The 26,957-nt window shown below is 40.9% G+C and overlaps 2 protein-coding genes and 1 non-coding gene across 8 annotated transcripts in view; 2 read left to right on the forward strand and 1 right to left on the reverse strand.

The window, feature by feature from the left end:
• LOC145423309 (translocating chain-associated membrane protein 1-like 1) overlaps window positions 1-2,349 on the reverse strand; it is a 10,594-nt gene extending 8,245 nt beyond the window's left edge. Inside the window, exons 1-2 of the mRNA XM_080295605.1 lie at window positions 1,975-2,349; window positions 1,126-1,186 (exon numbers count right to left, since the gene is read on the reverse strand). Of these exons, the coding sequence (XP_080151731.1) occupies window positions 1,126-1,186; window positions 1,975-2,094 (181 nt within the window). The 5' untranslated portion in view covers window positions 2,095-2,349. The remainder of the gene's footprint in view (window positions 1-1,125; window positions 1,187-1,974) is intronic.
• Window positions 2,350-4,199: 1,850 nt separating this feature from the next.
• Window positions 4,200-4,272, forward strand: trnak-cuu (transfer RNA lysine (anticodon CUU)). Its single transcript has one exon. It is a non-coding gene; the product is annotated as a tRNA-Lys (tRNA).
• Window positions 4,273-5,177: 905 nt separating this feature from the next.
• On the forward strand, window positions 5,178-20,864 carry LOC145422696 (MYND-type zinc finger-containing chromatin reader ZMYND8-like). 6 transcript variants are annotated; one of them, XM_080294344.1, is made up of 21 exons: window positions 5,178-5,318; window positions 5,417-5,652; window positions 10,533-10,603; window positions 11,181-11,344; window positions 13,253-13,474; window positions 13,775-13,888; window positions 14,016-14,108; window positions 14,267-14,354; window positions 14,433-14,488; window positions 14,591-14,668; window positions 14,793-14,908; window positions 15,047-15,522; window positions 15,649-15,777; window positions 15,896-16,045; window positions 16,366-16,878; window positions 17,588-18,016; window positions 18,134-18,279; window positions 18,389-18,469; window positions 18,550-18,628; window positions 18,769-19,008; window positions 19,673-20,864. In XM_080294344.1, exons 2-21 carry the CDS (start codon window positions 5,639-5,641, stop codon window positions 19,846-19,848), a joined length of 3,435 nt encoding a protein of 1,144 aa, XP_080150470.1. In that variant the 5' UTR covers window positions 5,178-5,318; window positions 5,417-5,638; the 3' UTR covers window positions 19,849-20,864. The 6 variants fall into 6 exon arrangements, with proteins under 6 accessions (XP_080150470.1, XP_080150474.1, XP_080150475.1 ...); XM_080294348.1 differs by having other exon boundaries at window positions 13,331-13,474; XM_080294345.1 differs by having other exon boundaries at window positions 5,200-5,322.
• Window positions 20,865-26,957: the final 6,093 nt, after the last annotated feature.

The following is a 26,957-nucleotide window of genomic DNA, read 5'->3' on the forward strand; positions in this document are numbered from 1 at the left end:
ATAAGGTGAAGTACTTAAAACCTACAAAGCAGTGTTTCATTTTATTCAGGTAATTTCAGGCTTAACCCTGGTTTTTCAGTACCACACAGGTGGAACACTTCTTACCGGGAAGTGAACCAGCTATGAAGCTAACCTGTTATGGAGCAGGTCAAGTTTCAGTTTAGAGATCAACAGGTATGAAATCACCACCTACTGACTAATGAATTCTCCAGAATGTACTGACTCTGTTCCTGGAAGACGCCTTTGACCTATGTGCTCAGATAGCAGGAGAGTCTAAAGTTTTTTTAACAGCATCTGAAGTCTTTGTGTTTCCCTGAAGCGCATCAGTTTCCGCTCTCAGAGGTAATTTTTTTTGCTCATTGGTGTCAAAAAAAGTAAAACAATTTCATTGTTCTATAAGCATCAACATAAGATCCTAAAATGGAAAAGAACTGATACCAAATTTGCACGTTGCCTAAGCAAAAATCTAAAAACAGAATTCAAATGTATTCATTACACGCAGACTGTTAAACACCATCAAGGCCACAGCTGAAAGAACAAAACTAAAACTCTCTTTTAAACATCATTTTTAACAAAATACTCAATTATAATCCATCGGGTTCTTACCTGTCTTAATGACAGAGCTGTTATATTGATACGCGTGTTAAATTATACAGTCGTTATTCCAGCTTTCTTTCCTGGCTTTGAATGGGCCAAACTTTATTAATAGCGCAGCTGCTTTCTAGTTTTACTGACCAAAGTGCTGATAACACACTTTTACAATGTGAGTCTACAGCGCTTTTCTTCTCACACACTGCTGTTTTTTTTCCCCCCCAGTGTGCATTTTGTGTTCAACCTCTAGTTTCATCTTTCTTTAGAGTGTAAATAAATAAAAGTTTTTGCCAGAACACTTATAAACAGCTGTGATTGGTCAGATGCTGCCAACGTGTGACTGTGCAGGGGAAACCCTGGGTTAACTTAGAGAGTTGATAACTAGCTTTGTGGGACTGCTTAGCCTGGCTTCCAGCGTTAAGCTGAGTTAACCCAGATAACAGAAATGTATCCTGGGTATGTTGAACTCACTTTGTAGCACAGGCCTCAGAACAGTGAAAGGGTGCAATAATAGACAGAATAATATAGGCTCACCAAGAACTTGAGTTACGTTGTACTGAACTGTGATGAACATGATGGCAAACTTTGCTGTGACCTGTAATGACAAGAAAACACTTTGATTATTGATGAATTCATTGGGATGCAATGCAGTAAACTTTACCTCAATCAGAGGTTCACAACTGAATCGCACCAATGCATCTAGCTCACAGTTTTGTTATCAGCAGTGAAAAATGAAGAAATGTGAGGAGTGAGTGCTGCAGAGCAGCTACAGCATGTGGAATTCCACTTATTCTCATAATTGGGGTCTAGAGACCTCCAGGAGCTGCCTGCAGGGGCTCCCAGGGGTCTTCACCACCACTGGCACAATGACTCAGTATAGGTGCATCAGGGAAAATCAGCTAAGATGTTTTTAATTAATAAATCATAAAATTCAATATATTCACACAGAGTATTAAAAAAAAAGTTGATTTGGAAAGTGGAGAGACATTTCCCGTCTGGAAGCAGGGTTTGGGTGTGGACATGTTTGATGAAGGAAATCCACCTTAGTCCTTTCAAATATGGCTAGGTACTAGTCAGCTGTGGCGAATCAAAAGGCTGGTAATCAAATGTGTGGCACGCAGGCAGATATTTCCTGACCATCCTGTTGTCAAAAGCCAGAGAGAGGAAGTGCATTAGTCTAGAGTGGTGGTAAGATGACCTGTTAGCTGTGCCAATGGGCCTCCTTACCATCTTCTTTGGCAATCAGTTAGACACATGAGAAGGTAAGGAGAAAGACACGCTAGCGCCCTGTCACTGGAGTGCTGCTGTCATCCCAGCTAGCGAGAGTTAGCATCAGCTAACATAAATCGACTAAGTACAACAGCTCGTCCAGTCACACTGTACCTCAAACATCAGGCCAAGGAGGATGATCATGGCCAGGCACGACACCATATCGGCGTGATTCTGGATCACAAACTCGTGGCTCAGCACCGGTGGGCTCTTGTTCTTCTTGCGGAAACCCATGGCTCACCGACTCTGCCTGGCTCCGGGCTGCTGTCACTGAGTCTAAGCGGGGTTGGAGCTAGCTTCCCCTGCTGCACTGCTGCTGGCCTCAACAGACGGATGCTCGCTCGCTCTGCTCTGGGACGATCCCTCCGCCGTAGTCCGCAAGCACAGTGAACCGCTGCTTGTGTGTTTAGTAGCAGACATGAAGACGCATCGCACCGAGCCAAACACCACAGCACAACACCCACTTTATTCCTGCTGCCCGCTGAAGTCAGATGACGGGCCCTCCCACTTCGAAACCCCATTCATGAACCGCCCAGTGTCATTGACGTAGAAGGAGAACCCGGGCCCGTGGTGCCTTCACGTTCCCCACGTAAGCGCGCTCCAGGTTTCAGGAAATGCAGGCAGAGAGATGCTAAATCACCACGTATGGTGATGCATTAAAGACTTACTGTTATTTTAAATGATTGGCGTGTTTGAAAATTATACTGTCTACCAAAATAGCAGCTGGTGATGACTAGTTACACTCCCGGAAGCCAGCAGGGGGTGTGACCAGATTTTTTTTAAGTCAAAGTAGGCCAAAGAATATGTTCCTGTGGACAATTTGACAAATGGTTGCAGAAAACTTTCACACAGTCATTGTGTGGGGCACGTTGTCGGGTTATCTGACAAAATAAATAGGTACAAATTATGCAGGATAGGGATTAAATGCATATTTCTAACTTCTTGAGGGTATAAGTGGAAGCAACAGTGTGCTTTATGGTTTGTGATGATTTTTGTACACTTTTGTTTTGCAGTAAGCGTTAAAGCTATCATCTTCGAGTTTCAATAGGGATGCATACCATGTCATCCTACTCTCTCAATATGTGTATGCAGTTTCAAACGGAGCTGGATACTTACTTTTGAATCATGTAATCATATACAATCAATTATATTCAATCTCTTTCAAGCATTCAACTCTGTCTCAATCATGCTTGGAACTCAGAGTCACAGGGGGATTTTTTTTTATTGTTATGTGCCTAACATTATATTTAAAGAAATCCGAATTATTGTGATGCTGTGGAACCCCAAGTAAAAAGCATCTCATTCTGCATTTGCATCTTTAACATATGAAACAATCTGCTGAGTTAAAACCTCTGCACACCTTCAAATGACTGCTAGTCACAGATACAGCAGACACATTTCCTATATGCTGACCTAAATTGTGTCCTATAACTGCACTTATTGTTTGGTGTCCACTATTTTATGTAAACACCAGTAAATTTACATTGTGAATATTGTTTAAATTACAGTTATTTAAAAAAAATTAAATAAATTCCTCTTTTCAAACTGTAGTTGAGGATATGTAAATACAAAACGCTTTAATATGGTGATGATATGTTATCATATTATATGAATTAATTCATAAGATGATTTATTAAGTAAATAATCCACTATATAAAGGAGTAATGTTGTGGTGAGGACAAATATATTTTAAATACATTTCTTACTTAAATCAAGCTTAAATCATTTTAAGTTTTAAATAGAAATTGTCGGAGAGACCGGAAGTTAAATTTGGTAAACGATGGTATAATCTGAAAAAGGTCAACTAGAGGTAAAGTCGCTTGCCAGGTAGTAAGTCTTTTGATTCTGTATTTAATGTTAAGAATATATTGTTTGTAATTATAATATAATTTCTTCTAATTTCAGAGGGATAATTTTGTGTCAGAGGTTAGCAAACATGTTAACACATGGTCGCTTACATTTGTGACAGCTAACCGTCGACAATTAATTTTAACCTTCATTGATTTTTATTTTTTAATTTAGTTTTTATCGGCGGTGTTATTCGTCTAAAGAAGCAAGTCCCTATATATACACAATTCTATTCGTTTTTTGTTCAAATCCAGGCGCTGTGTGTTTAACACTAACGTGTTTAGACTTGTTAGCTAACTTCCCAACAATTTAAACAGAATTCCACGTTCATTTTATCTCCTTGCATCATGGCACCAGAGGGCAGTATGAGACAGACCGGAGAGAACTGCACGTAGCCGTTCGAGTACAACGTGTGTACAAAAGATATGTTTAGTTCAGGTCATTTTCTCTAATTTGGGTGAAATTTCTAAACGGCGATGTGTTTCATCAGCGCCCGGCTAGCTCAGTCGGTAGAGCATGAGACTCTTAATCTCAGGGTCGTGGGTTCGAGCCCCACGTTGGGCGGAAGTCTTTTTTTTTCCTTCTGTGTGCTTCACTTCCCCAAATCACAAGAACACAGGCCTCCATTGTGCTTACACGGAAATCAGAGACAAGTTGATCCGCCGCGAGTCTGCTCTGCTTTATAACTAAGCAAAAATTACTTGGCCATAGTTTGTGCAAGTCTTGGTTGTCTTTTCAAATTCATCACCCTACTTTACAATGTTTGAAATGTAAATTAGCCTTACTTGGAGGAGAAAAATGTTGCTGAAAAAAGCCCCCAAAGTGGTTAAAGGAAGTTCAAAAAAGATAATTGAGGTGTAATTTTTAGTGCTTGTAATACCGATAAGCAACATATGGCAATATTTATATATCAGGACATATTTTATGTTTAATTTAATGAAGTCCTATGCATTGAACACATTTTTCTAGTATTCAAATACTGCTTTGAATTCTACATAAGAGTATATAAAAATAGACTTTTCATCACATCAAATTAAAGCCTTACAAATGACCCAAGATCAGACTCAACAAATGAGATAAAGCAAAAAGGAACGTGCATGTGTTCCTCAGAATGAATTGTTATATTGTATTGCCTAATAATCTATATATTTTACTCTTTATCTGGTCATAGATGGGTCTGCTGAAAGTCAGACGGGACCACATCTGGTAACTGATCAAGCTTATCAGGTAATCACTCGTAGACAGTATTTTTGCATATGGTTTGTTTAACTGGCCATTATTCATATATACATAATAAAAAGCGAGGGTTAGCTTCTTTAGGATTAAATACAAGTATATCATTTCTTATATAATTTTTTATGGTGTTCTGTTTTTTGATGGCTGAAATGTCCGAATAGAATAACAGCTTTAGCCTCTCTTTTCTTTGGAATAAGCCAAGAGGGAGGAGTTTAAACAAAGGCCCTTTCCACATAAAAAATGGAAGCTTGTGCAGAGAAGCCATGGTGTCCTGCTCTCAACACTACATGCTGCCGTTTCTCCTTCTAAAACCTTCAGCTAAGACGGTTGTTTCCTGATTCTGCTGTTGGAAGCTACAAAGCATTGTTCCATGGGTTTGTATGTCAGAAATACTCGCAGTAATCACAATATTTTGTGGTTTTAAGACCTAGCTCTGTGCTTATTTTTCTTCCCCTGTCTCTGACTCTCACAGTGCTGCCCCTGCCTGCACTGAACAAAGATAATTACTCAGGAAACATTTCGGCCAATCAGGCGCGGCCTTGCATCTTGCTCGTGAGGAAAGCGACCAGTCAGGATCTGGCTAACATCACCGGGGCCTGATCGCCTTGCCTGAAGAGCGGAGCCTTCCCCGACTGAGGGCTGAGAGTGTCCTCCATGTTTTATAAGTGTTGACATAACAGTGTGTCAGGCAGCCATGCATCCACAGAGGTAAGCTCTGTCTTTTTTATCTCAGACTTCTGATAACAACATGGCTTCCTTCTTCGTGTTGTGCTGACTGTTGGTTTCTAATGATGAATGCGCACACCTTAAAGTCAGTTTAGTGTGCAGGAGGAGGAGGAGCTGGGGTGGATTGGAGGCCTCGTAAGGCCTCTGTGCTCCACAGTGCTGAGGGTGGGAGGGTGGGGGTTGGCTAACGACTCTCACCCTTGTTCTCTCTCTATGTCTCAGGGTCACATGAGTGCCCCAGACAACCAGCCTGCCATACAGGAGGCAGAGTGGACCATGAAAAATCCTTTTATTTTTTTAGAATGCAAAAGAGAGTTGGATTTTAAAATGGCACACACATCTCCTTTCTGTTGTGGGAGTGTTTGTGGTTTTTTTTTTTTTTAGAATGGCAGAGGAAGAATGGGGGATGGGCAGTGGAGGAAAGGGTGTATTATGTACTGTTTCTAAGTGGATTGGCTCTGTGGTGTTTTCTTGTGTCATGCCAGGATGGGGACTACATGCAAAGGGAAACAGAAGTGCATGCTAGGAGGGCAGAGTGCGCAGGGCATCACGTCATTGTAACATTTTTATGTACACATATGTGAAAAATATCTAGAACATGAAAACTGTAGCACAGTGTATACACATTTAGGAAAGCTGCACTAAGACTGGGTTTTCTACAGTCCATACTAGTCAGAGGCCACATTACATACAAACACTTTGTGACAGGGGTAATCCCCTTCCAGTTTTTCCAGTGTAATCTTTATAAACTGGTTGCCTCTATTTACACTCATAGGCCTGGAGTTTATTGCCCCTGGCTTCTGCAATTCCACAGTGCTGTTGTGAAACTGCTTCCTACGCTCTCAGCCAGGCAGTAGCCATTTTGTGCTGCTGTCTTCACAGATCACACGGCATAAGCAAATATAACACACTACTCGTGGAAATAACATAAGACAGACATATTTTTAAATGTTTCAAGTCAAATCAGTTTAATGTGAATAGCACATTTCAAACAGAGTCAAGCAGAATGCTTTACATAAGTATCAACTGCATTTGAACAGCTGCTAAAAGTGTCGTTAAGAAGGATTGTTCCTTCCAATAACCTGTCATGCTGTCCACATCATAGTCGGTACGTTGTGTTTTGTCATGTTGCACCATTTTAGCAGTCTCAGCTGTGCCGGGGAAACAAAGAATGATTTCTTTTTCTTGTGGCCTGACGCAAGGCTTTTTTTTTCATGTAGGCAACATTCAGAAGAGAGTAAGGTTATAATCAGGAAATTACTCGTAGTTTAAAAGATTGCTATCTGTGAAACCAAAACCAAAACCTTTACTACGCCACAATGCCTGATTGAGAATTTATGTTAAAATGTGTAATTATTAAATTTTAGATGGATATATGTGGGGCAAAGCTCTGAGCCTCTTTCTGTAGCATTGCAGGCTATAGAGAGGGTGACAGAGGTTGAATAGCACAGACACTGAGTTGTGCATGACAGCCACAAGGCTTTTTAAAAACATTAAAGGAAAACAAAAAGCCCCCTGGTTTTATGCTGTCATAATCACAAATTATCAAACAGAACCGAAGGAAAATAAATCGTCTGAGGCAGAGGGAAATCTCTGCATTGCAGCAAAAACACTTTTTAAGAGGAAGAGGGGAGCCTGCATACTGTGATCTGTGTGGCATAACACAGCGACCAATAAAGTTCCACCCTGTTGGCCCTCCAGCCAATTGCAGCTGCAGTTGAGGTTAAAGATTGACAATCCGAGGGAGAGCAGCAGGGAGAGCAAGGCCTTCTGGAAAATTCCACAGCCATCTTTGATTCACCCTTTACAGCCTTTTATAAGATCCAGGTCATTTTTTTTTTTTCTTTCGTACAGAATACGCTGTGTATACTAGCAGTATACTGATTAAGTGCTGGGAGTTGTGCTAGATCAGGCACCTTAATTTACTTAAAGTCATTGTTTAATGAAATGCTTTTATTTCCCAGGAAAAGCAAAAGCTAATCCTATTCATTTCTTCAGTTGTCTGCATGTGTTTGTTGCTCTCATGAAAGCCGGTTGTTTCTTGTCGTATTGCTAAATCAAATAATCTCTCTAGGGTTTTGTGTAGCAGACCGTGTAGGATACCTTTTCTTTTTCGCAGATGTTTTCAGTGGCATCTCTAATATGATGCAATATAATGAGTGCAGTATGGTGTTCGCATTCAGTTGCATTTCTGGATTTCCAGACGGAGCCAGATATTTATCTGTTTAATGTGTGAAAATTGTTTATTGTTTTTACATGTAGAGAAGCTTTTCCATGCAGCTTTGCCAGGACCTGACTGTGGTTTTAGAGTGGTGGTCTGTGTTTCTTAAAAATGAAATCTAATTATTCCATGACAGCAGTATTCACACAGAAGGAGGGAAGCCAAGATTGAATACAGGGAACAAAAAAAACCAAAAAAAAACCCCAACACACACGGATGAGAGCTTCTGACTTTGCTGGATTTTCCTGTGTCTCCCTCCCTGTGTTTCGCCTCTGTCTCTGTCATTGGCCGTGAGGCTTTGCCCCGACATAGACCATGTTTTTTCGTAATGTTGGACTGTAATCTCCACAGATCTCTCTGGTCCTCCTGCATGGATGTGCCAGTGCCCGAGTCTCAGCCTTGGAGTGGGGGATGGGGGAGAGGGGGGAGGGGAGCAAGCTGTGGCCTCCATTTTCTGTGACGAGAGAACCCTGCTCGTCTCTCACAGGAGTGGAATCTAAAGACATTGATTCAGTGTTGTTTCCTTTTTGTCCGTCAGGTACTTCAGTACTTACTGAGTGGGAATACTGTGTTTTCTTGCACCTGACTATTATGGAATATATCTCAGAACCTGCTAAGGATTTATTTGTTTAAATCTTCTTATTTGATGGATCATAGCTCCTAATCTGAGAATGCACTTTGGATCTTCATACTTTTTTCTTTTTCCTTTTAACGTCTGCTAATCCTGTTTTCTTTGTAGTTGCATAAATGTCTTGCCATTGGTGTTGAGAATGTGTATTATAGGGTTATTTGGCAGCTCAGGGCTGCTTGGTGATGGCGAATGTTCTTTTATAGGGCTGTGGCACACGTAGCAGAGTGAACTGGCTAACGGTTTCTTATTTTCATGTGGGCCTCATTTGTTCACGCAGTCCGGAACAGGAAGGCCCCGGAGGGGTTGGGGTGTGTGTGACTGAGGCTGTGTATGTGCATTTGAAACTGCAGGCTAGATGATACTAGATACCCAAATGCCACGAGAAACTCTGCTCAACCCATGTTTGTCACTTTTTCAGACAATGCAAGCTATGCTTGTATTCTCTCAAGTTTCATATAAACCATCGGTGACTTGAATGTTTTTAGGAACTGCTGGTGATTGTGAGCCACAGTGTATTTTCTTTTGCCACAGTGACAAACTTTAATCTTAAACCCCTTTGTCGATACATCGTGGTTTACTTGGTGTTATGAGCAAATGTTTATGAGTAAGCGTAACATCCAGATGAACAGAATCAACTTTTTTGGATAACTGAGCATGCATCAAGACATTACAAGCATAGGTTTACTAGCCATTATGCTCATATGTAATCGTAATTTGTTTCATTGATCAAACTCGTAGGATTTGCATTTTGAACCCTCCTTGCCTCTCAGTGAGCTGACATTTGTTTTAACTTTTTAATGGAATGTCTCTTTAAGGATGGAGGAGGGGACATGCAGAGCATTCCTTTAGTTTCAGAACTGGAAAAAAAAAAAGATTATCCCACAAATGTGGTTGACCTTTGAGTTCTACCCCGAAAACCACTCATCCTAGCGGGAAACCAGAGCTGTAGCCAAAGCTATGATCTGGTCAAGTGTGTGACCTGTCAGGGGTCTGTGGGTGGGTTTTCTTCTCTAGGCTTTTCAATAAAGGCTACATCCTTGGAACTAGGCCCTCTGTGGCTCTCACAAAGGAGGAGCCAAACACTCAAAGACCTTCATTTATTGCCAGACCCTCTTTATTCCTGTCTTTTTTTTTTTTTCTTTTTTTTCCCACAGAGGAAGTGGGGTGCTACGCAAGAGCAAAGGGAAATCAGTCATTTCCAGTGTTGCATTTTTAGGTTTTGGATTTATTTATTAATTTAAAAAAGTGTTTGCCACTTTATAAACAAAGACATACAATAGTGCCAGAAATGACAGAAGATTTAATGTGACCATAATTAGGATCTAGGCCAGAAAGGTGTTGTCAGATGAGCGTTTGAAGTTTATTAGATATATCTCTTCCTACTGGTCTCTAACAATGGGCCCAAATCCTTCAGGGGTATTCTGTTGTTACTGAAGGGGCTTGAGAGGTGCTGTTATTTGCCATGGGGGGCTGTCCCTTCAGTGGTATGTACCAACTCTCTGTGGATTTTTCTTTTCTTTTTTTGTTGCTACAGATCTATAGCTCTATACATTGTATGTCAAAGAAAGCACTGTTTGAATATTGTGACCTAGTTGGACTAAAATGCTATGACTGCAATGTAAGGACAGAGGTGCAGGGTAATTACAGCTAAATGGCCCTACGTGTTGTTGCAAATCTCAGCTTGTGCTTAGCGGAGATCAGCGTTACCATGGTGATATTTATCATCCTTTCTCTTGGAGCATAAAGAACATTTGCAGACTCCATTGTAGATGATAATATGGAAAGTATTTTAATTTCATGAAACAAAGTGGGAGATGTTGTAAAATCAAATGAAAACAACAACAATGGAAATCAGCAGAGTCCCTGTTGACAGATCCTCTGGGACCCGGGTGCCTTAGGTGGTGTTCCACTTGTTTACTGCTATGCTGATGTGGTTTCTGAACACCCTTTCTGACTTTGTGTTTGTCTCTCTTTCTGTGTTTCTGTGTGCTCCTGTTCGGTGCTCTGCAGTCTGGCTGAGGAGGAGATAAAGACAGAGTCTGATGTGGTAGAGGGAATGGATGCATCTGTGCGATCCAAAGGTAAGTCTCTAAGGCCGAGGACCTCACATTAGGAGCCAAGCATCCAACACAGCTCAGTTACAGTAAATAACCTCTACCTTCTCTGTATGTTTTGAGGAGAAGAATCTTACGGTAATACGTTTTGCTGGTCTCTTAGGATCCATTTTTCCTGACAGTCTGCCTGCTGAATCTACACGGGGTGTAGTTAGTTCTGAGGAAGCCCTCTAGCCATTTATTATGATGAAATAGTAATTTGACGTGTATAAGTGTTGTCTTCAGTAACTGCTTTTCAGACTACTGTGATTGCTGTGTTAGATGGAATATTAGATGGTTAAAAATAATAGTGCTGAACACTGAATCTATTGTACTGCTCGCTTGAAAATTAATAACTTCAAAATACTGTTCCTCCCTCGGTTTCTCAAGGGAAGACGTGTGGGTCGATGACAGTGATGTATAATAGTTTTATAGTTTTGTTTTTTTTGTCCTCTTTTTGGTAATTATTTTTCTTAAGCTTGTGTAATGTGTTGGCTGTAAATACATTGAACATTACAAGCTTGACTCCTATTGTGTGATGACACAATTATCTTTATGTATTCAGTCCCTGATCCACCAGGGTCAGCAGAAAGATCAGTGGCACCACAGAAACGAAAGGTGTCGAGTCCCACCCATTCCTCCAATGGGCACTCTCCCTCAGACACCTCCCCCAGCCCTCTTAAGAAGAAGAAGAAGCCAGGGGCCTTGAATTGTAACAACAAAGACCAGGTAAGGGCTCTTGTAAGTGCAAGTTCATTTTGAAATCAGGTGTGTTCTCAAAGGCTATTTCTTTATCCAATTTCAATAATGGGCCATATACTTTCATAGAATGTTAAGGCCAGGGTTGTGCCTGAAAAGAACCATTTCATATGATGTGCTATCTGACCACATCAGAAATCAGATATGTTTATGGTCAATCTAACCGCTGTATAAACACAGCCATGATAAAGTGTATTTTCAGGGTCTTGAATGGGAAGTGTTTAGTGTTATTTATTTTTTGCCTCATGCTTCCACAACTAATGTGTACAATATATGGAAAAAAAAATTGCACTGCATACAGTTGGCAGATTATACCTTCCACTTCTGGAAGTCTGCTAGGGTCTGTTCGAGTGACGTGAATTTCATCATCAGACAGTTAGTGGGAGGATTGATGCAGATGTCCGTGTACTTGCGTTACAAAGCACCAAGTACATATGCTTCCCAGGCAGCACAGTCCAAGTAGACGTTAAAGATGTATAACAGGATTGACTAGTTGGCTTTCGGGTCTTCAGCGGTCTGTGTAAATGCCAGGCTTTAGCCAGTTGTTGGTTTTGAACATGAAGGGTGAGACGGAGACCTCCTTGTCCATCATCAAAGGAGATGAACTAGGGGGAGGGGGTATCTGAGGGTATTCAACAAGAATATGTTACCAGATGTACTGGTGCTATAGTCCCAAGTCAGAATTGTCAAATAGACAACTCAAGTTGGTTTTGCAGCTCGGAAAGTCAGAGCAGCCCCACCAACAGTGACTTAACAATCCAAGGTGGCAGCTGTGAATGTAAACCGTAGTAAAATTTCAGAGTTTTTTTAAACTATACTGCCACTGTTTTGTATTTGTGATTCGCCAAATAAGGTAAAGCAGCAGTATTTATTTTTAAACTGCAGAAATCAAGCATTGCTAGCTTGATGCATAAATGGCTGTCTTCCTAACAAGCAAAGCAAAGCCTGTTTTCCTTGTCTTTCCAACTTTACTGGAATGGTAGTGAGCTTTGACATTTTTGACCAGCGTTGAGTTTCAAGGTATACAGAACCCAGCAATAGTCTAATCTAAGTGCCATATACTGCCTGTGAGAACACACTGATTTTGATCATAATCTCTTGAATACTGGCCATTTTTAAAGTAGACCCACCATACAGGAATGTGAGCTGCCACAATTCACATGAATATATTATTTTGGAAACAAGTCGTTTAATGCAACGTGAGTCGCCAATGGTCATTAACGTTGACATTTAGTACCAAATAGCCTAGATGGATATGGTTTTTATTGTTTGCTTGGTGGATAATGTAGTGTTGCGTGATTCCTTTTAGTCCTGTGTTGATCTTACATGATATTGAAAGCTAATTTAGCCCCTCTTGTATAATTTGACAGGTATCTGACGTGCGCATAGTCATGTCTTCGTGGCACTGTTGGAATACATGCTTTGGCTCTCTGGGAAAGGTCAAATAAGTAGCAGATGGATTTTAACACCACTCAAATTGAATGCCAAAGACTTGAATTTGGGCAAAGAAAGACTCTTTTGAGCCATCTATCAACTTGTATTCATGTAGTAACATGTTAACACTAAGATACCATTTAGGCATTTACCAGAGAGCCACATCATGCAATGTTTACTCTTTAGGTTTAAGGTGAGCCATGTCTCAGCTTGCACTGTAGAACCTGTTTGGTTAGTATTGATTTTATTTGAAGCCATTACATGACTAGATGTTCAGACTATTAACTGATTTTCTTAAAACAATTTTTTTTGGACTGATTGTCTTTATTACCTTCTATGCTGCTTACCCTGCTTATCCCAGCTTGTTTCTGTTGCACTGCACCTTTTTGTGTTCCTGCGTGTTTTTTGAAACCTGCCCCCTTGTTTCTCTTGCCTGCATTTCAGTCAGAGCTAAGACATGGTCCCTTTTACTATATGAAGCAGCCAGCACTCACCACAGACCCTGTTGATGTTGTACCGCAGGACGGCAGGAATGACTTCTACTGCTGGCTGTGCCACCGCGAGGGCCAGGTGCTCTGCTGTGAGCTCTGCCCCAGGGTGTACCACGCCAAGTGCCTCAAACTACCAGCTGAGCCCGAGGGCGACTGGTTCTGTCCAGAGTGTGAGGTATCTTGCTGTAGTCATGTGCATTTATGTGGGTGTACACAAGTAATTGTGGAACTGTGTGCCATGAACAGCAGAAACTACCTTTCAAACTCATGGCTCATGCTTCTGTGAGCACAAGAGACGACATTAGAAGATTAAAGTTTCACTTCTACGTGTATTTGTTACACAATTCTTCAATTTGGGATACACTAACTGAATCACAAAAAAGTGATTTAAATTTTACGCAGTTTTAGATATGAATAGTATGTCTTTAGTTTACCAATTATTGTCTTGTTTTTTTTTATTATTATTTTGTTGCAGAAAATTACAGTCGCTGAATGCATTGAAACCCAGAGCAAGGCGATGACAATGCTGACAATAGACCAGCTCTCCTATTTACTCAAATTTGCACTCCAAAAGATTAAACAGCCTGGGGTAAGGGGTTTCTTCAAGTCTTTATATGCCCAGTTGCGTGTTGCAGATTCAACCAAAGATTCTGGAAACATCCATGAGGAAAGTGTAATTCATGTGTGCTTATTTCCTGTTTGTCTAATCTGAGCAGACTGAGCCCTTTCAGAAGCCTGTATCTCTGGAGCAACATCCAGATTATGCAGAGTACATCTTCCACCCCATGGACTTATGTACTTTAGAGAAGGTACTCGTATATAGATTTTTTTTTTTTTTTTTCTGGAGAAGTATTAACAATAAAAAAACAAAACTAGAATTAGAATGAAACATGAGGTAAATATGCATATAAAATGCTGGCAAAAGTGCAGTTGCTTGACTGATATTATTATTTTCACTGTACTATAGAATGTAAAGAAGAAGATGTATGGCTGTACTGAAGCTTTTCTTGCTGATGTGAAATGGATCTTGCACAACTGCATCATCTATAATGGAGGTAGGCAACTTTGATGTACGTCATTACTCCCTTTACTGTCGTAAGAATATATAAATTAAGCTTGTGCGTCGTTTCCAGGCAATCACAAATTAACAGCAACTGCGAAAGTCATTGTCAGGATCTGTGAACATGAGGTAAAGCAACTTTAATTACTTGGTGACATTTTTGTAAATGTGTCTTATTTATGGACTTGCATCATCTTCATTTAATACTTTTTTTTTCTTTTCTTTTTTTAGATGAATGAGATTGAGGTGTGTCCAGAGTGCTACCTGTCCGCATGCCAAAAAAGGGACAACTGGTTTTGTGAGCCATGTGTAGGTCTTTACATTAATTTAAATCCATAAAAGTAACAGATTTTTTTTACATTTTTTTATACGTTTTAGCTTGGATATCAGCTTTGTGAAGCACAGTATTTTACTGTTTTGCTCTATCCAACAGAGTCAACCCCACCCCCTGGTTTGGGCTAAGCTGAAGGGCTTTCCATTCTGGCCAGCAAAAGCACTTCGTGAAAAGGATGGGCAAGTAGATGCACGCTTCTTCGGGCAGCACGACAGGTGAGATGAACCTTTTGGGCACTATAGAGGAAACTCTCCTTGTTTTAGAGGTTTAGAAAAGACCCGAGTTGCTGTATCTCCACTGGATATTAAATGTATTAAAACATTATTTTGTTCTGTTGTTGCATTTCCACATAGGGCCTGGGTTCCCATCAACAACTGCTACCTCATGTCCAAAGAGATCCCTTTCTCTGTAAAGAAAACAAAGAGCATTTTCAATAGTGCCATGCAAGAAATGGAGGTCTATGTGGAAAACATTCGCAAGAAGTTTGGAGTCTTCAACTACGCACCCTTCCGCACTCCGTACACCCCCAACAACCAGCTACAAATGCTGGTGGACCCTTCCAACCCCGGTGCTGGTACAGTGAAAACAGAGAAATCAGATAAACTTCGTTTCAACTTTGATATAACCGCTTCTCCTAAGATGGTCCTCAGCAAGAGTAGCACACCCAGCAGTATGAATCAGCGGGTCTCAATGACAGACATGCCTCGGTCTCCCATGAGTACAAACTCTTCGGTTCACACAGGGTCTGATGGAGAGCAAGATGTGGAAAAGGGCAACAGAAATCCTGCACTCCATTACAGCACTGGAGAGGAATCAATGGACTGTACTGGTAAGTCTTCTCCACTCTGGTTGCATTAACTCTATTTATGTGATTTTTAACTTATTTTATTCACCATTATAAGCTTTTTTTCTTTTTGTTGCTTTTTAAAAAAATAAAATAATCTTTTTATTACAGCATCTCCTGTTTCAGGGAAGATGGGTCCTGCAGGCAGCGTGTCAGGTAGTCCAAAGCCCTTTAACCCTGGACTGGTGCCAAAGCAGGAGAGGACTGCAGGGACAGGTGGCATCCTCAATCTCAACCTGGGTCAGTAACAAAAAAGCAAAGAGAGACCGCATTTATGTTCTTACAAAGGCTAATAATCAAAAAGTACTTAATAATTAATGAATTTGTGATTAAACAAACATTTACATGTTCATTTCAGATCGAGTCAAGGCTGAAATGGATCTCAAAGAGCTGAGTGAGACTGTTCAACAACAGCAGCAACAACAAGGAGTCCCTGCGCCCCCTTCTACTCCAAAGAGACCCATCAGGAGCTTGGACAAGACTATTGAAAGCTGCAAGGCACAGCTTGGTACATACAAAACCAGTTTGTGACATGACTTGCTGCAGAACTCTATTCTTGTACTGTACAAGTCATTTGAACTTGCCAATGTAATGATTAATAACAAATCTAGGAAATTTAAGTTGTGGATTATTTCTCAAGACTAATTTGAATTTGGCAATTTTACAAATGCATCACGGCAGTTCTGACTCTCTAATCAGTGGCGGTCATGTCTGTGTGACTGCTGCTGACTAGGGTTTATTAAGCTATTACCAGAGAAAGGGTTCATTATTTCTTTCTATTTGCTTCTGACAGAAAGAAATTAACACAATGTCCATTTCTTAATATAGGTATTGATGAGATATCTGAAGATGCGTATAAAGATGTGGATCACAGTGACTCTGAGGACTCTGAGAAATCAGATTCAAGTGACAGCGAGTATCTCAGTGATGAGGAACACAAGCCAAAAAGTTCAGCTCAGGAGGACAAGGACAAAATGGAGAGAAAAAGGTCTAAAGCAAGCACTGATGGAGAGAATAAGGAAGGAGCTGTGGCAACGGGGGATAAAGCCACCCCGGAACCCCCACTCAAAGAGAAGCAGGGTAGCAATGGCCCAGATAGAGACCTCAAGGACAAGCCCAGAACACCCCAGTCTCAACCCCTTGCTGACAAACCCAAAGCCCCAGAGGATGTCAAAGCAGCTGCTAATACATCAGCAGCTGAGCAGGACTCTGATTCTGAAAGAGAGCTTGTGATTGACTTAGGGGATGAACATGGAGGTCGTGACTCAAAGAGGGCGAAAAAAGAGCTGGGATCTTCCACTGCCAAAGCTGCCAAAGAGTCTAATGTTGCCAAGCTGGAAGGTGAGGCTTGTTGTTTTTTTTTGTTTTTTTGTTGTTGTTTTTTTTTGGGGGGGGGGGGGGAGGTTATACGAAACATCAGAGTGTCAGGTATGGGGAATTGCACAAGTTAAGGCATGATGTGAAAGACCATGAAAACCTTCAGATTAAACTGTGCAGTGTTTCTCTGCTAGGTGGAAGACTATGTAGGTGACGTAAGGGTAGTCATGAGCTTATTGATTGAGTTGATGCACAAACAGGGTCTACATTGAAGAATTGTCGCAATCTTAACTGCGATTATCACAGAAGTCGACCTCTAAAGTCTGCAAAACAACATCTGGATAAGCTGGAATTGTTTTGGAAAGAAGGGCTGTGGGCAGAGGAAGTTAAGTTTGAGTGTTTTGGCCACAATGACAAGCAGGAGGGTGGGGGGGGGGCGGAAATATAAAACTGTGGCTTTGTTTGGCAGTCAGTGGCAGAGAAACAGTACTAAATGGAGAGGACAATATATTCCAGTAATTATCAGGAAGCTTTGCTTTCAAATGCCATGCATTCAGACAAGAAACAAAGTGACTGGGTTCTATGTCTACATAGTGATCTCAATCATACTTTGAAATGCTCTAAATAAATATAATCTTATATATGCTATAAAATGTTAAATCTGTTTAATGTGGCTGATTTTGAAATGCAGAACGCCTCACCGATAAGAGACTTTTTTTTTTTTACTGCTTAGGCAAACTGCCTTCATCTGCTACATCAGTAGCACCAGCACGTGATGTTACATCCAGCATGAAAGACTCGTCGCAGCCTTCTGTCACATCGGCGCTCAACCTCGTTTCCTCTGCCGCTTCTGCTCAGCCCAGTGCCACGACCACCACCAGTGGATCCACCAGTACACCTTCTACTGTCTCCACTTCTTCACCAGTGACTACAGCTGTAAAGAAACAGCGTCCCCTACTGCCTAAAGAGACTGCTCAAGCTGTGCAGCGGGCTGTAGTTTGGAATCCAACAAAGTTTCAAACGTCTTCTCAGAAGTGGCATATGCAGAAGATGCAGAGGCAACAGCAACAGGATGGAGAGCAGTCGGCTGTGCAGACGCGCAGCCCACAACAGCAGAACTCTTCTTCAAGCACTCGCTATCAGACCAGACAAGCAGCCAAGGGTATATACACCAATACAATTAGTCATGTCCACGTTAGTCACCATAACAAAATAAAAAGTGTACTTGAAGTTTTATAATTTCCCTTTAATTTTTTGTTGTCATCATCATCCTCTGCAGGGCAACAAAAAGACCCACCTCTGAGTGCATCCTCATCAACATCTGCCCAGGTCACATCTGGTAGCTCTCCTTTTATGTCTGGTGACTTGCAGATCCCCACAGTCTCAGCTGATGTAGCTGCAGATATAGCTAAATACACAAACAAAGTAAGTTGGAGCCTTTTCATATAAATTAAAATTCTACTCTATTAACTTTGTTTGCAAAGGTTATAACTGAGTTCAACAGTAATGTCACATTTTTACCAATACTTTGCAGATTATGGACACAATAAAGGGGACGATGACCGAAATCTACAATGATCTTTCCAAAAGCACATCGGGAAACACGATTGCAGAGGTAAAGATTGTCAGTCAAAGCAACACTTTCTGTGGTAATAATACGTAAGTATTTATCATCACAGTGTATTTTTACCACAGATTCGACGGTTAAGGATAGAGATCGAGAAGCTCCAGTGGCTCCATCAGCAAGAGTTGTCAGAGATGAAGCACAATCTGGGTAAGATACCCATTTACCTCTGTCACTCCGCAGAGCTTATTTGATCTTCAACCTGCCTTTTCCTCGCCATCAAATTTTAAACAGGTGTCGACATGGTATACAAGTTTCAAGTTTTTTGTTTTGGTGTCTTTTAAATGCAGAACTAACAATGGCAGAGATGAGGCAGAGTTTGGAGCAGGAAAGAGAACGACTGGTGGCTGAGGTGAAAAAGCAAATGGAGTTAGAAAAGCAGCAAGCGGTGGACGAGACCAAAAAGAAACAGTGGTGTGCTAACTGTCGGAAGGAGGCAATCTTCTATTGCTGCTGGAACACCAGTTACTGTGATTACCCCTGCCAGCAAGCCCATTGGCCAGAGCACATGAAGTCCTGCACACAATCGGGTAAGACAAAGCATACCTGGGATGGATGGATGGATGTAATTTTATTTTATTTTTTTAAAGCGTTAAACTATTAGTAAAACTAAGCTAAAAGTGACTATGGTGACGCCTTCTATATTTACCTGTCAGTCAGTCATTCGTTGGTCATGTAATCACTGCATCACACTTTTTAGAAGGAATAAAGTTGCCCACTGAATAAACAGACCTATAAATGACACAAAAGATTAAGAAATTGGTTAGAAGAAGCAGGGTAGAAATGGTTAGGAGCTTTATTACAACAGACTTGTCATCAGTGTTTTGTTTTGTTAATGTAAGTGCTCTTCAGTTTCAGTGGGATATTCTTTTTCTTTTGTATTCTTACATTGTATTCCTATTTGGTAATTTTAATGTGATGTCAGATTTAATGTTAGATTTAAATTCAACATGAAATCGTCTCCAATTTTGTCCGTTTTTCTTCCCCACTCTTATTTGGTAGCTCAGCCCCCTAAGGTACAGTGCAAATGTGAAATCATAAACACAAATGCGTTACATCATTCATGAGAATTGTAGACATTTTTTCCCTTCTTACCTAACCAGTGGTTTAAGAAACAAACTGTGCGAAGATGATTTAGACAACCTGTATATATTCTCTTCTTAAATTATTATTATTTATTTAAAATATAAACAGCCACAGCACAGCAGGAGCCGGAGGCAGACCCCAACTCAGAGCCGTCAGTCAAACCATCAGGCCACTCTCCCGCCACGCAGACCGTGCCTTCAGGCTCAGGATCAATATTGGACAAAAGCAACTCTCCCACATATATGGACAAAAGCAAGGACAGTGCTGGTGTTACTGTGACCTAACTGCTACACTATGGGCACATTTTGGGAGGTCACTGTGGGACTCCTTGTTTCAGATGTGGTGCCGGAAGGCCCACACCTCTGTGACAAATCGCTTTTTCCCATTCCCTTATGTACACCTAGTTTTTGGTTCAAATGTCATTCTCAGTTTCCTCGTCTATGTTCAGGTGGATTCACCTTGTGAAAGCTGTCTGTCTTGAGAAATAAATGTGAGTCAATATGTTTGCCATACTGTAGTTATGTTACAGCTCTCTCACCACTTTCTCATCTCTGAGCAAGATTGTATGAACCCACATAAAACTTTTGTCTTTATCACATCCATTGCTGCTCCTTCAGGGTTGTTTTTTATTTTGCCGACAGTTCACCATATTGTGAGACAAAACATTTGAAACAGCCATCAACATTTATCATGGTGCCATCAGAGATCTTTTGACTGATGCAAGTTTTATCTTTGGTATAAACCACCACTTCATGCCAACTAAGGTGTTTGGGTTTTGTTTTGTTTTTTTAATTTAGCAATGCAAGTTTAAAAATGGTTTCAGCCATGTACTCTTCATGTCAGTGGTGGCATTTCTGTCTCCTACCAGTTTTGTATTGTAGTTTTATGTTGTATAGGACTACAGAAAGAGATCCAATTTATGAAAATGAACTAAAAATTTAAACTGTACAAAGTTTTTTGTAAGAAGATACCTGAACAATATTTATAGTGTTATATGTTTTTATAGTATGTTTGTTGGAATTACATTTCTATGTGTTTAAAAAAAAAACAAAACAAAAAAAAGTTATTGGAAAGTATATTACTTTATATGAATGTCAGCTCTAAGCAAAACCAGTTTGACCAGATATCCAAAGTAAATCCTGGTCAGACTGCTGCTAAGAACTGGGTAGACATTAATAGAAACTGCATTTTGGCTGGATATTACTGCCTGTGAGCATGTCTGTTTTGAGCTTGTGTCTCGTTCTTGTTTACATATTGTATATAAAAATAAATGGATCCGTGAAGAAAAAAAAATAAAAAATCGTCAGTTTGGTGCATGAGTTGTTTTGAGTGTGATGTGAGAAAGATTTTGGTGGGGCGGCACCAGGGAATTATTTGTTTTATTCATTCCTAGTTCAGCCCCATTTACCAGCACAACCAGTTTGAGGTGGCTTTGGATTGAGAAGTCTGCATGACTTTAAATCTACTTTCTCCACAATTAGTTGTTTGTTAGTAATATTATATTACATATTACTCTGACTGCAACAGCGAAACTGCAAGGAGTAGATAAATAACTGGGGTCAATCTAAGGAGCTTGGAAAGAAAAGCATTTCCTTGAAGACGCTTCACCTCTCATCCGAGAAGCTTCTTCAGTTCTAAGAACAATTGGTGGCGAGTCCCAGATGACTGTCCACCAATGTGTCCTTCACAGACAAACTAGGGTCAATCATCCAAAGCAATAGACAGTGCCGCAAGAGAAGTGAAGAGAATGCAGGCAAGGTGGAGGGGGTCCTTTGAAGTATAGTTTGAAGAGGGTGGCACTGACATAAGGAGACAGAGCTGAAATGCCAAGATATTCACTGGGAGTGAACAAAATTAGGAATGAGTACATCACAGGGACAGCGGTGGTTGAGCCCTTTGGTGACAAAATTAGAGACAAGGCTGAAAAAAAAAAAGTTAAAATCAACACAAAAAAACCCCGAAACACATTCACTTTAGAAATTAATAGAAACCACACTGATAAAAAAAAACAACATAAAACTCGTAATGGAAAACTAAAATAACAAAAGCATTAAACATATTTGACGTTATTTATGTTAGCACAGTAGACCTCAGTGTTGGACATCCTCTTCAAACCCATAGAGATTGAAAAGGTGACGTCATTCAGGGGTAAAACCGCTAAGGATTCTGGGAACGAGTGGCAAGCGGTACTAGCGCACGCAGGCTTTCACATGAAAACAGTCAGTCACACAGCGATAAAAAGAAACACAGAAAATGGCAAGAAGCTGTTGTATTATTAACTGCAATAGCCGGTCGCATGACAGCCACGGGAAGCCTACGGGTAAAGAGATCGGTTGTTATCGGATTACGTTGTGGAGGAGAAATTGTTTAAGCCGTGTTTCCAAAGTAACAAAGAGCTGACGGATGGCCTGGATTGCAGCCATTCCAAGACCAAATATAACGTTCCAGAACACTCCAGCTTACATGTTAGTCTGCTCCAAGCATTTCCACTAGTGATGTGCGGATCGATCCTGAAATATCGATTCCTCCGATACCAATCATTTATGTTCTAGAATCGATTCTCACATTAAAATATCGATATTTTAGTAATTTAGAGTAAATTTGTAGTTTATCATTAACAGGAAAACAGTGGAAAGAAACTATAACATTCGGATTATCTACATTCAAAGGAACTACTTCCTCTTCCGCCTTTCAAAGTCATGTGCGAAATACAGCGGCATAAATGTCTCGCAGCCCCTTGGCGTGCGCACTCACAATTGCTGATTGTAATTGTGCGGACGTATTTTACCTTCACAAACAGCTGAGACGTGGTTTGCCATACATGCGGCAAAAAAGTGCTCCAAGAGTGAGGTGTTGTGGCCGTACTAGGGAGACATTCAAAAGAGCTGTTGGGGGGGGTGATAAATACATTTTACAGGGTTTATTTATCGGATAAAATACGTTAAATGTCACCGTTATTATTGGCCGGCCCGGAAACAGCTGGGGTGTCCAAATTCAGAGGCTGCTTCCACCTGAGGACCCAGCCTTCGTGGTCTAAAGAAAGCTGGGTAGAGCGATCATGGCTCAAGAGTTGGGAGTTCGCCTTGTAATGGGAAGGTTGCCGGTTCGAGCCCCGGCTCGGACAGTCTCGGTCGTTGTGTCCTTGGGCAAGACACTTCACCTACTGCCTACTGGTGTTGGCCAGAAGGCACGATAGCAGATGGCACGATATGGCAGCCTCGCTTCTGTCAGTCTGCCCCAGGGCAGCTGTGGCTACAACTGTAGCTTGCCTCCACCAGTGTGTGAATGGGTGGATGACTGGGTGTGTAAAGCGCTTTGGGGTCCCTAGGGGGGACTAGTAAAAGCGCTATACAAATACAGGCCATTTACCATAGTACGTCATGAGCTCCCTCGGTGGAGTGAAACGCTGCCGTCTGCTCCTTGCTATCTAAAATATAACCAGGCACTGACGTAAACTCTTCTGTTTAATCATTTTCTGTTTGACGTTTATTCAGCTGTGTGAAAACCCCGGAGGAACCCTCCCGAGGGATTAATAAAGTTAAATTTAATTTAATTTAATCTAATCTAATAACTTTAATCTCAGCCAAACCGATTTACTCACTAACAAATAAAACACTGAAAAAGCCAAACAATAACATTTTTAAGTTATCAAAGTGACTTATATATATATATTAACCCGAGTAGCGAAAGACCGCGGGGGTTTGAAAACGATGTGTCGATTGGCTCAGATATTTGAAGTTTACACAGCTACATTCTCACCTGAAAATATGTTAAAAGTTTTTTTGCGACCCAGAAAGAGAAATAAGAGTAATATTAAAACTAAGTCGCTGCCGCCATTGTTGGAAACCGGAATTGGCTGGGCCCGCTATGAATTCTGCAATATGGTTTTTCAATTTTGTTGTCCGGGTGGAAAATCGGGAAAAATTTGGGAGAATGGTGGCTCCAGGAGATTTTCGGGAGGGGCACTGAAATTCGGTATTCTCCCGGAAAAATTGGGAGGGTTGGCATGTATGGTTGTGGCAACATCACTAACCTTGTCAAACACCTCAGAGTAAATCATATCACAGAATATGACGAGCGTATGTTGAGGTGAACTGAAGAGGAGGACAGGGACAGGTGCTGCTAGGGCGAGACAGATGTCTCTCACGGAGTTCTTTAGTCCTGCTGGCAGGCAAGGTGTTCAAATAGCGCACAACTTCAGGTTTTTTATTTCTATATGATGAACTCTGCATTATTAAGTGATAAGAACAAGTAATCTGATGTCCTGCAATCATTATGATGCTATAATTTGAGATACAATAAATAAAATAAGTTTTTGTACAAAGTATCGGATTAGTATCGTCGATACCACCCTGAATATTACTTGGTATCGGATCGGAAAGGAAATAAGTGGTATCGCACATCACTAATTTCCACCCTATGCTGCGTTCACTGTGGCTTTGCGGGATAATGTTTGTTGTGTTTTGTAGGAAAACCACCCTACAAAATGCTGGAATGCGATCCAGACTGGGCACCCTCTATCAACCTGGGTCATACCGAGTGTAAAGCTGCTACCACAGCGATATTTGATCGGTTAAGAGAGAGAGCGATATCAAAACAAAAAAAAGTATGCAAAAAATATGGAAAAGTCCCGCATATATGTGCCCAGGTGTTGTATTGAAGCAATCAAGTGATGAATAACTGTTTTCCAGTATGTTGTTTTGCAATGGGTTTTTTTGCATTGTTGATTTGTTATTTTACCGAAGCAGCTAATAAAGCACAATGGAATACAATTTTGCCTCTTTCTTCTAAGATTCTATAATAGAAAGAAACAATAATGCCAGTTATTAAAGACAATAAATTGAATGAATTACGACACACTCAAAATTTTTTCTATTAGATCTGAAAACGTTGTGTAATACTACAACCTGAAACAATAAATAGATTGCGTTGGCCTGTACATGAGATAAAGGGAAAGAAATTAACAACACCTGTGAAATGGAATAGTCCAAATCACCAAAGTCAACTGGACCTGGGCTTGTTGCAGGGATCTGAAGTTATTAAACATTTTGTGAGTGTATGCACTAAAACTTAGGACCATATAATAATAAATATGTGCGTGATGAAAGTCGGGCAGCACGCTAACGTCCTTACTCCACTCTGTATGCTCGTATGCGTCTAACCCTTTCACTAGGGTTGCCAACTCCCTGAAAAATAAATAAGGGACACCTCGTGGCCAGGGCCGGGCAACCTAGTTGTCTTCACCCTTCCCAGTGTGGTAGCTCTTTTTTGTGTGTGTGAAATTATTTTTTAACCATTTGACTTGAATTTGATTTAAGCAGATGCATATTCTTTGTGATATGACCATATGGGAAACAAATGATCATTTAGCCATTTATTTTTAGCTCAAAATGACAACATTAACACAGTAAAACAGGTCTCTTTCTTAAACAGAAGCCTGTCATGCTTAACTTTTGAGAATAAAAGTAAATCTTTCTTTAAAAGAACTCTGTCCTGCTTAACTTAAAATTATATAAATTAATAGAAAGCAATAGAACGAAAAATATTCTTGTAACTGTGCACATTTAGTGCATATAGTACAATTGGCTTCAGTTGAGGTATTATTTCAGCTTTTCTAATGCTAATCAGCTGCTCCTGTTTGTAAACCCACTTGTTCCCATGATTACGCATCATAACTCATCATCATTATTCATCTATGTATTACTTTTATGTATTAGTCATCTATTTGTTGTAATCATCTATCCTTGCAGTTGTTTATTACACAAAATAAATTATATTATCACACTTCTGGCCACATAGCGCTGATATTCACTGCACATGCCCATATTAACCTTAACCAGAGGGTTTAAAAAACAAACCAGTGTTTACATACCATATCTGCTTCTGCCGTGGCCTGGTGGACAAAAAATTGGTTAAGGGTTCCCCGAGCTTTCACGCCCCTCATGTTCTTCATGTGCCCACCATTAGAAGCATGCCTATGGAAAAAGTGCGCCGGCACACAGTGCAGTGCGCTTTATAGGTGTTATGGTGACCTTTTCCAGCCAGGTGTTTCCCTTTTCCCATTCCTCCCTGTGCTTTTGCAGCCTTTTTTTCTTTCTCTGAGCGAACAAACATTGCTGCTCTAATGCTGGGCTTCTGGCCCATTTTGAGACGATTTTTGAGTCGTGCGACCGATTTGGTGATCGGCCCAATTTTGGCCTTCATCGTGCATCGTGTAGTATACGTGGGGTAACGAGAAGCGATTAACACCTCGAGCAGCTCCCGATCATCAATCGCTCGTGAGCCGCTCACACTGCTCACGCGCAAACACGTAAACGTCGGTGAAAAAGACGGAGCAGCACGGCTGTGCAGCGTGTGATCTGGACACAAGCGATGGAGGCACAACTTGTAGAACTTCGGAAAGCTCATCCGAGCCTTTTCGATGTGGCATCACAAAATTATCACGACCACAACAACCGTGAAAATAGTTGGATTTACACTGCTGCTCATTCACAGCTGCCTGATCAATGTTTTTCATTAGCAATTTAGCAAAGTTGATGGTGGTGGTTTGTGTGTCTGTGTGAGTGAAAGACAGAGCGACAGATTTTCTGTTATAACCTTCATGTTATGGAGGCACAGTGTGAGCACTCAGGTCGCATCAGAGCATCGGGCGGTATAGTGTGAGACCTGCATCGTGACCTACCAACTTCTAACCCCTGCGAGTCAATCGTGCAGTTTGAGCAGGAGCTGAATAACGCGACTGAAAAAATCACACAGTGTCTGCCCAGCTTTAGGTGTACTGTCGTCCGAGACCGCAGTGTCGGCGTTTGTTTCCCTGTTGGCCATGCTTCTTGTTGTGGTCATCTGTTGTCTTCCGGTATTTTCTCCGCAAGCGACCTTTCCTCGACCAATGAGATGAGCGGTAATCTGAATTGTCATAAGTGTGCTGTCAGCTCATTGGTCACAAAGCAGGAGAGGGGCTGGGAGTTATGCTTTCAAACAAAGCGTTAATTCCATTAACATTTATAGACTACTTTTGATTCTCACTGTATTACGGGACAAAGTGCGTCCCTTATTAGCTCAACACGGGACGTGTGCTTTTGTTTCTAAATACGGGACGATTCCGTTTTTTAAGGGACGGTTGGCAACCCTACCTTTCACTCATTTGATTTTTTTCGTTGTCCTTTTTTTTGCCTTTTCGTCAAGTCTGTCTTTGTACGGACCTGTCGTGTTCTCCGTCGTTTTGTACATAACTGTTTTGGGGCAAATAAAATGCAAGTAGGGATTAAAACCGCAGAATTAATGATTACCGGTGCTGTAAATACTAGCGCTTGATGCAGTGTTTTGATTTTGTTGCCACGGGTACCCACAAAGCAATGCGCGAAAGTCACGTGGTCTGACGAAGAAGAAACCA

The sequence above is a fragment of the Astatotilapia calliptera genome, chromosome 20, assembly GCF_964374335.1.
Source record: "Astatotilapia calliptera chromosome 20, fAstCal68.1, whole genome shotgun sequence".
In the NCBI taxonomy this organism is placed as follows: Eukaryota; Metazoa; Chordata; class Actinopteri; order Cichliformes; family Cichlidae; genus Astatotilapia; species Astatotilapia calliptera.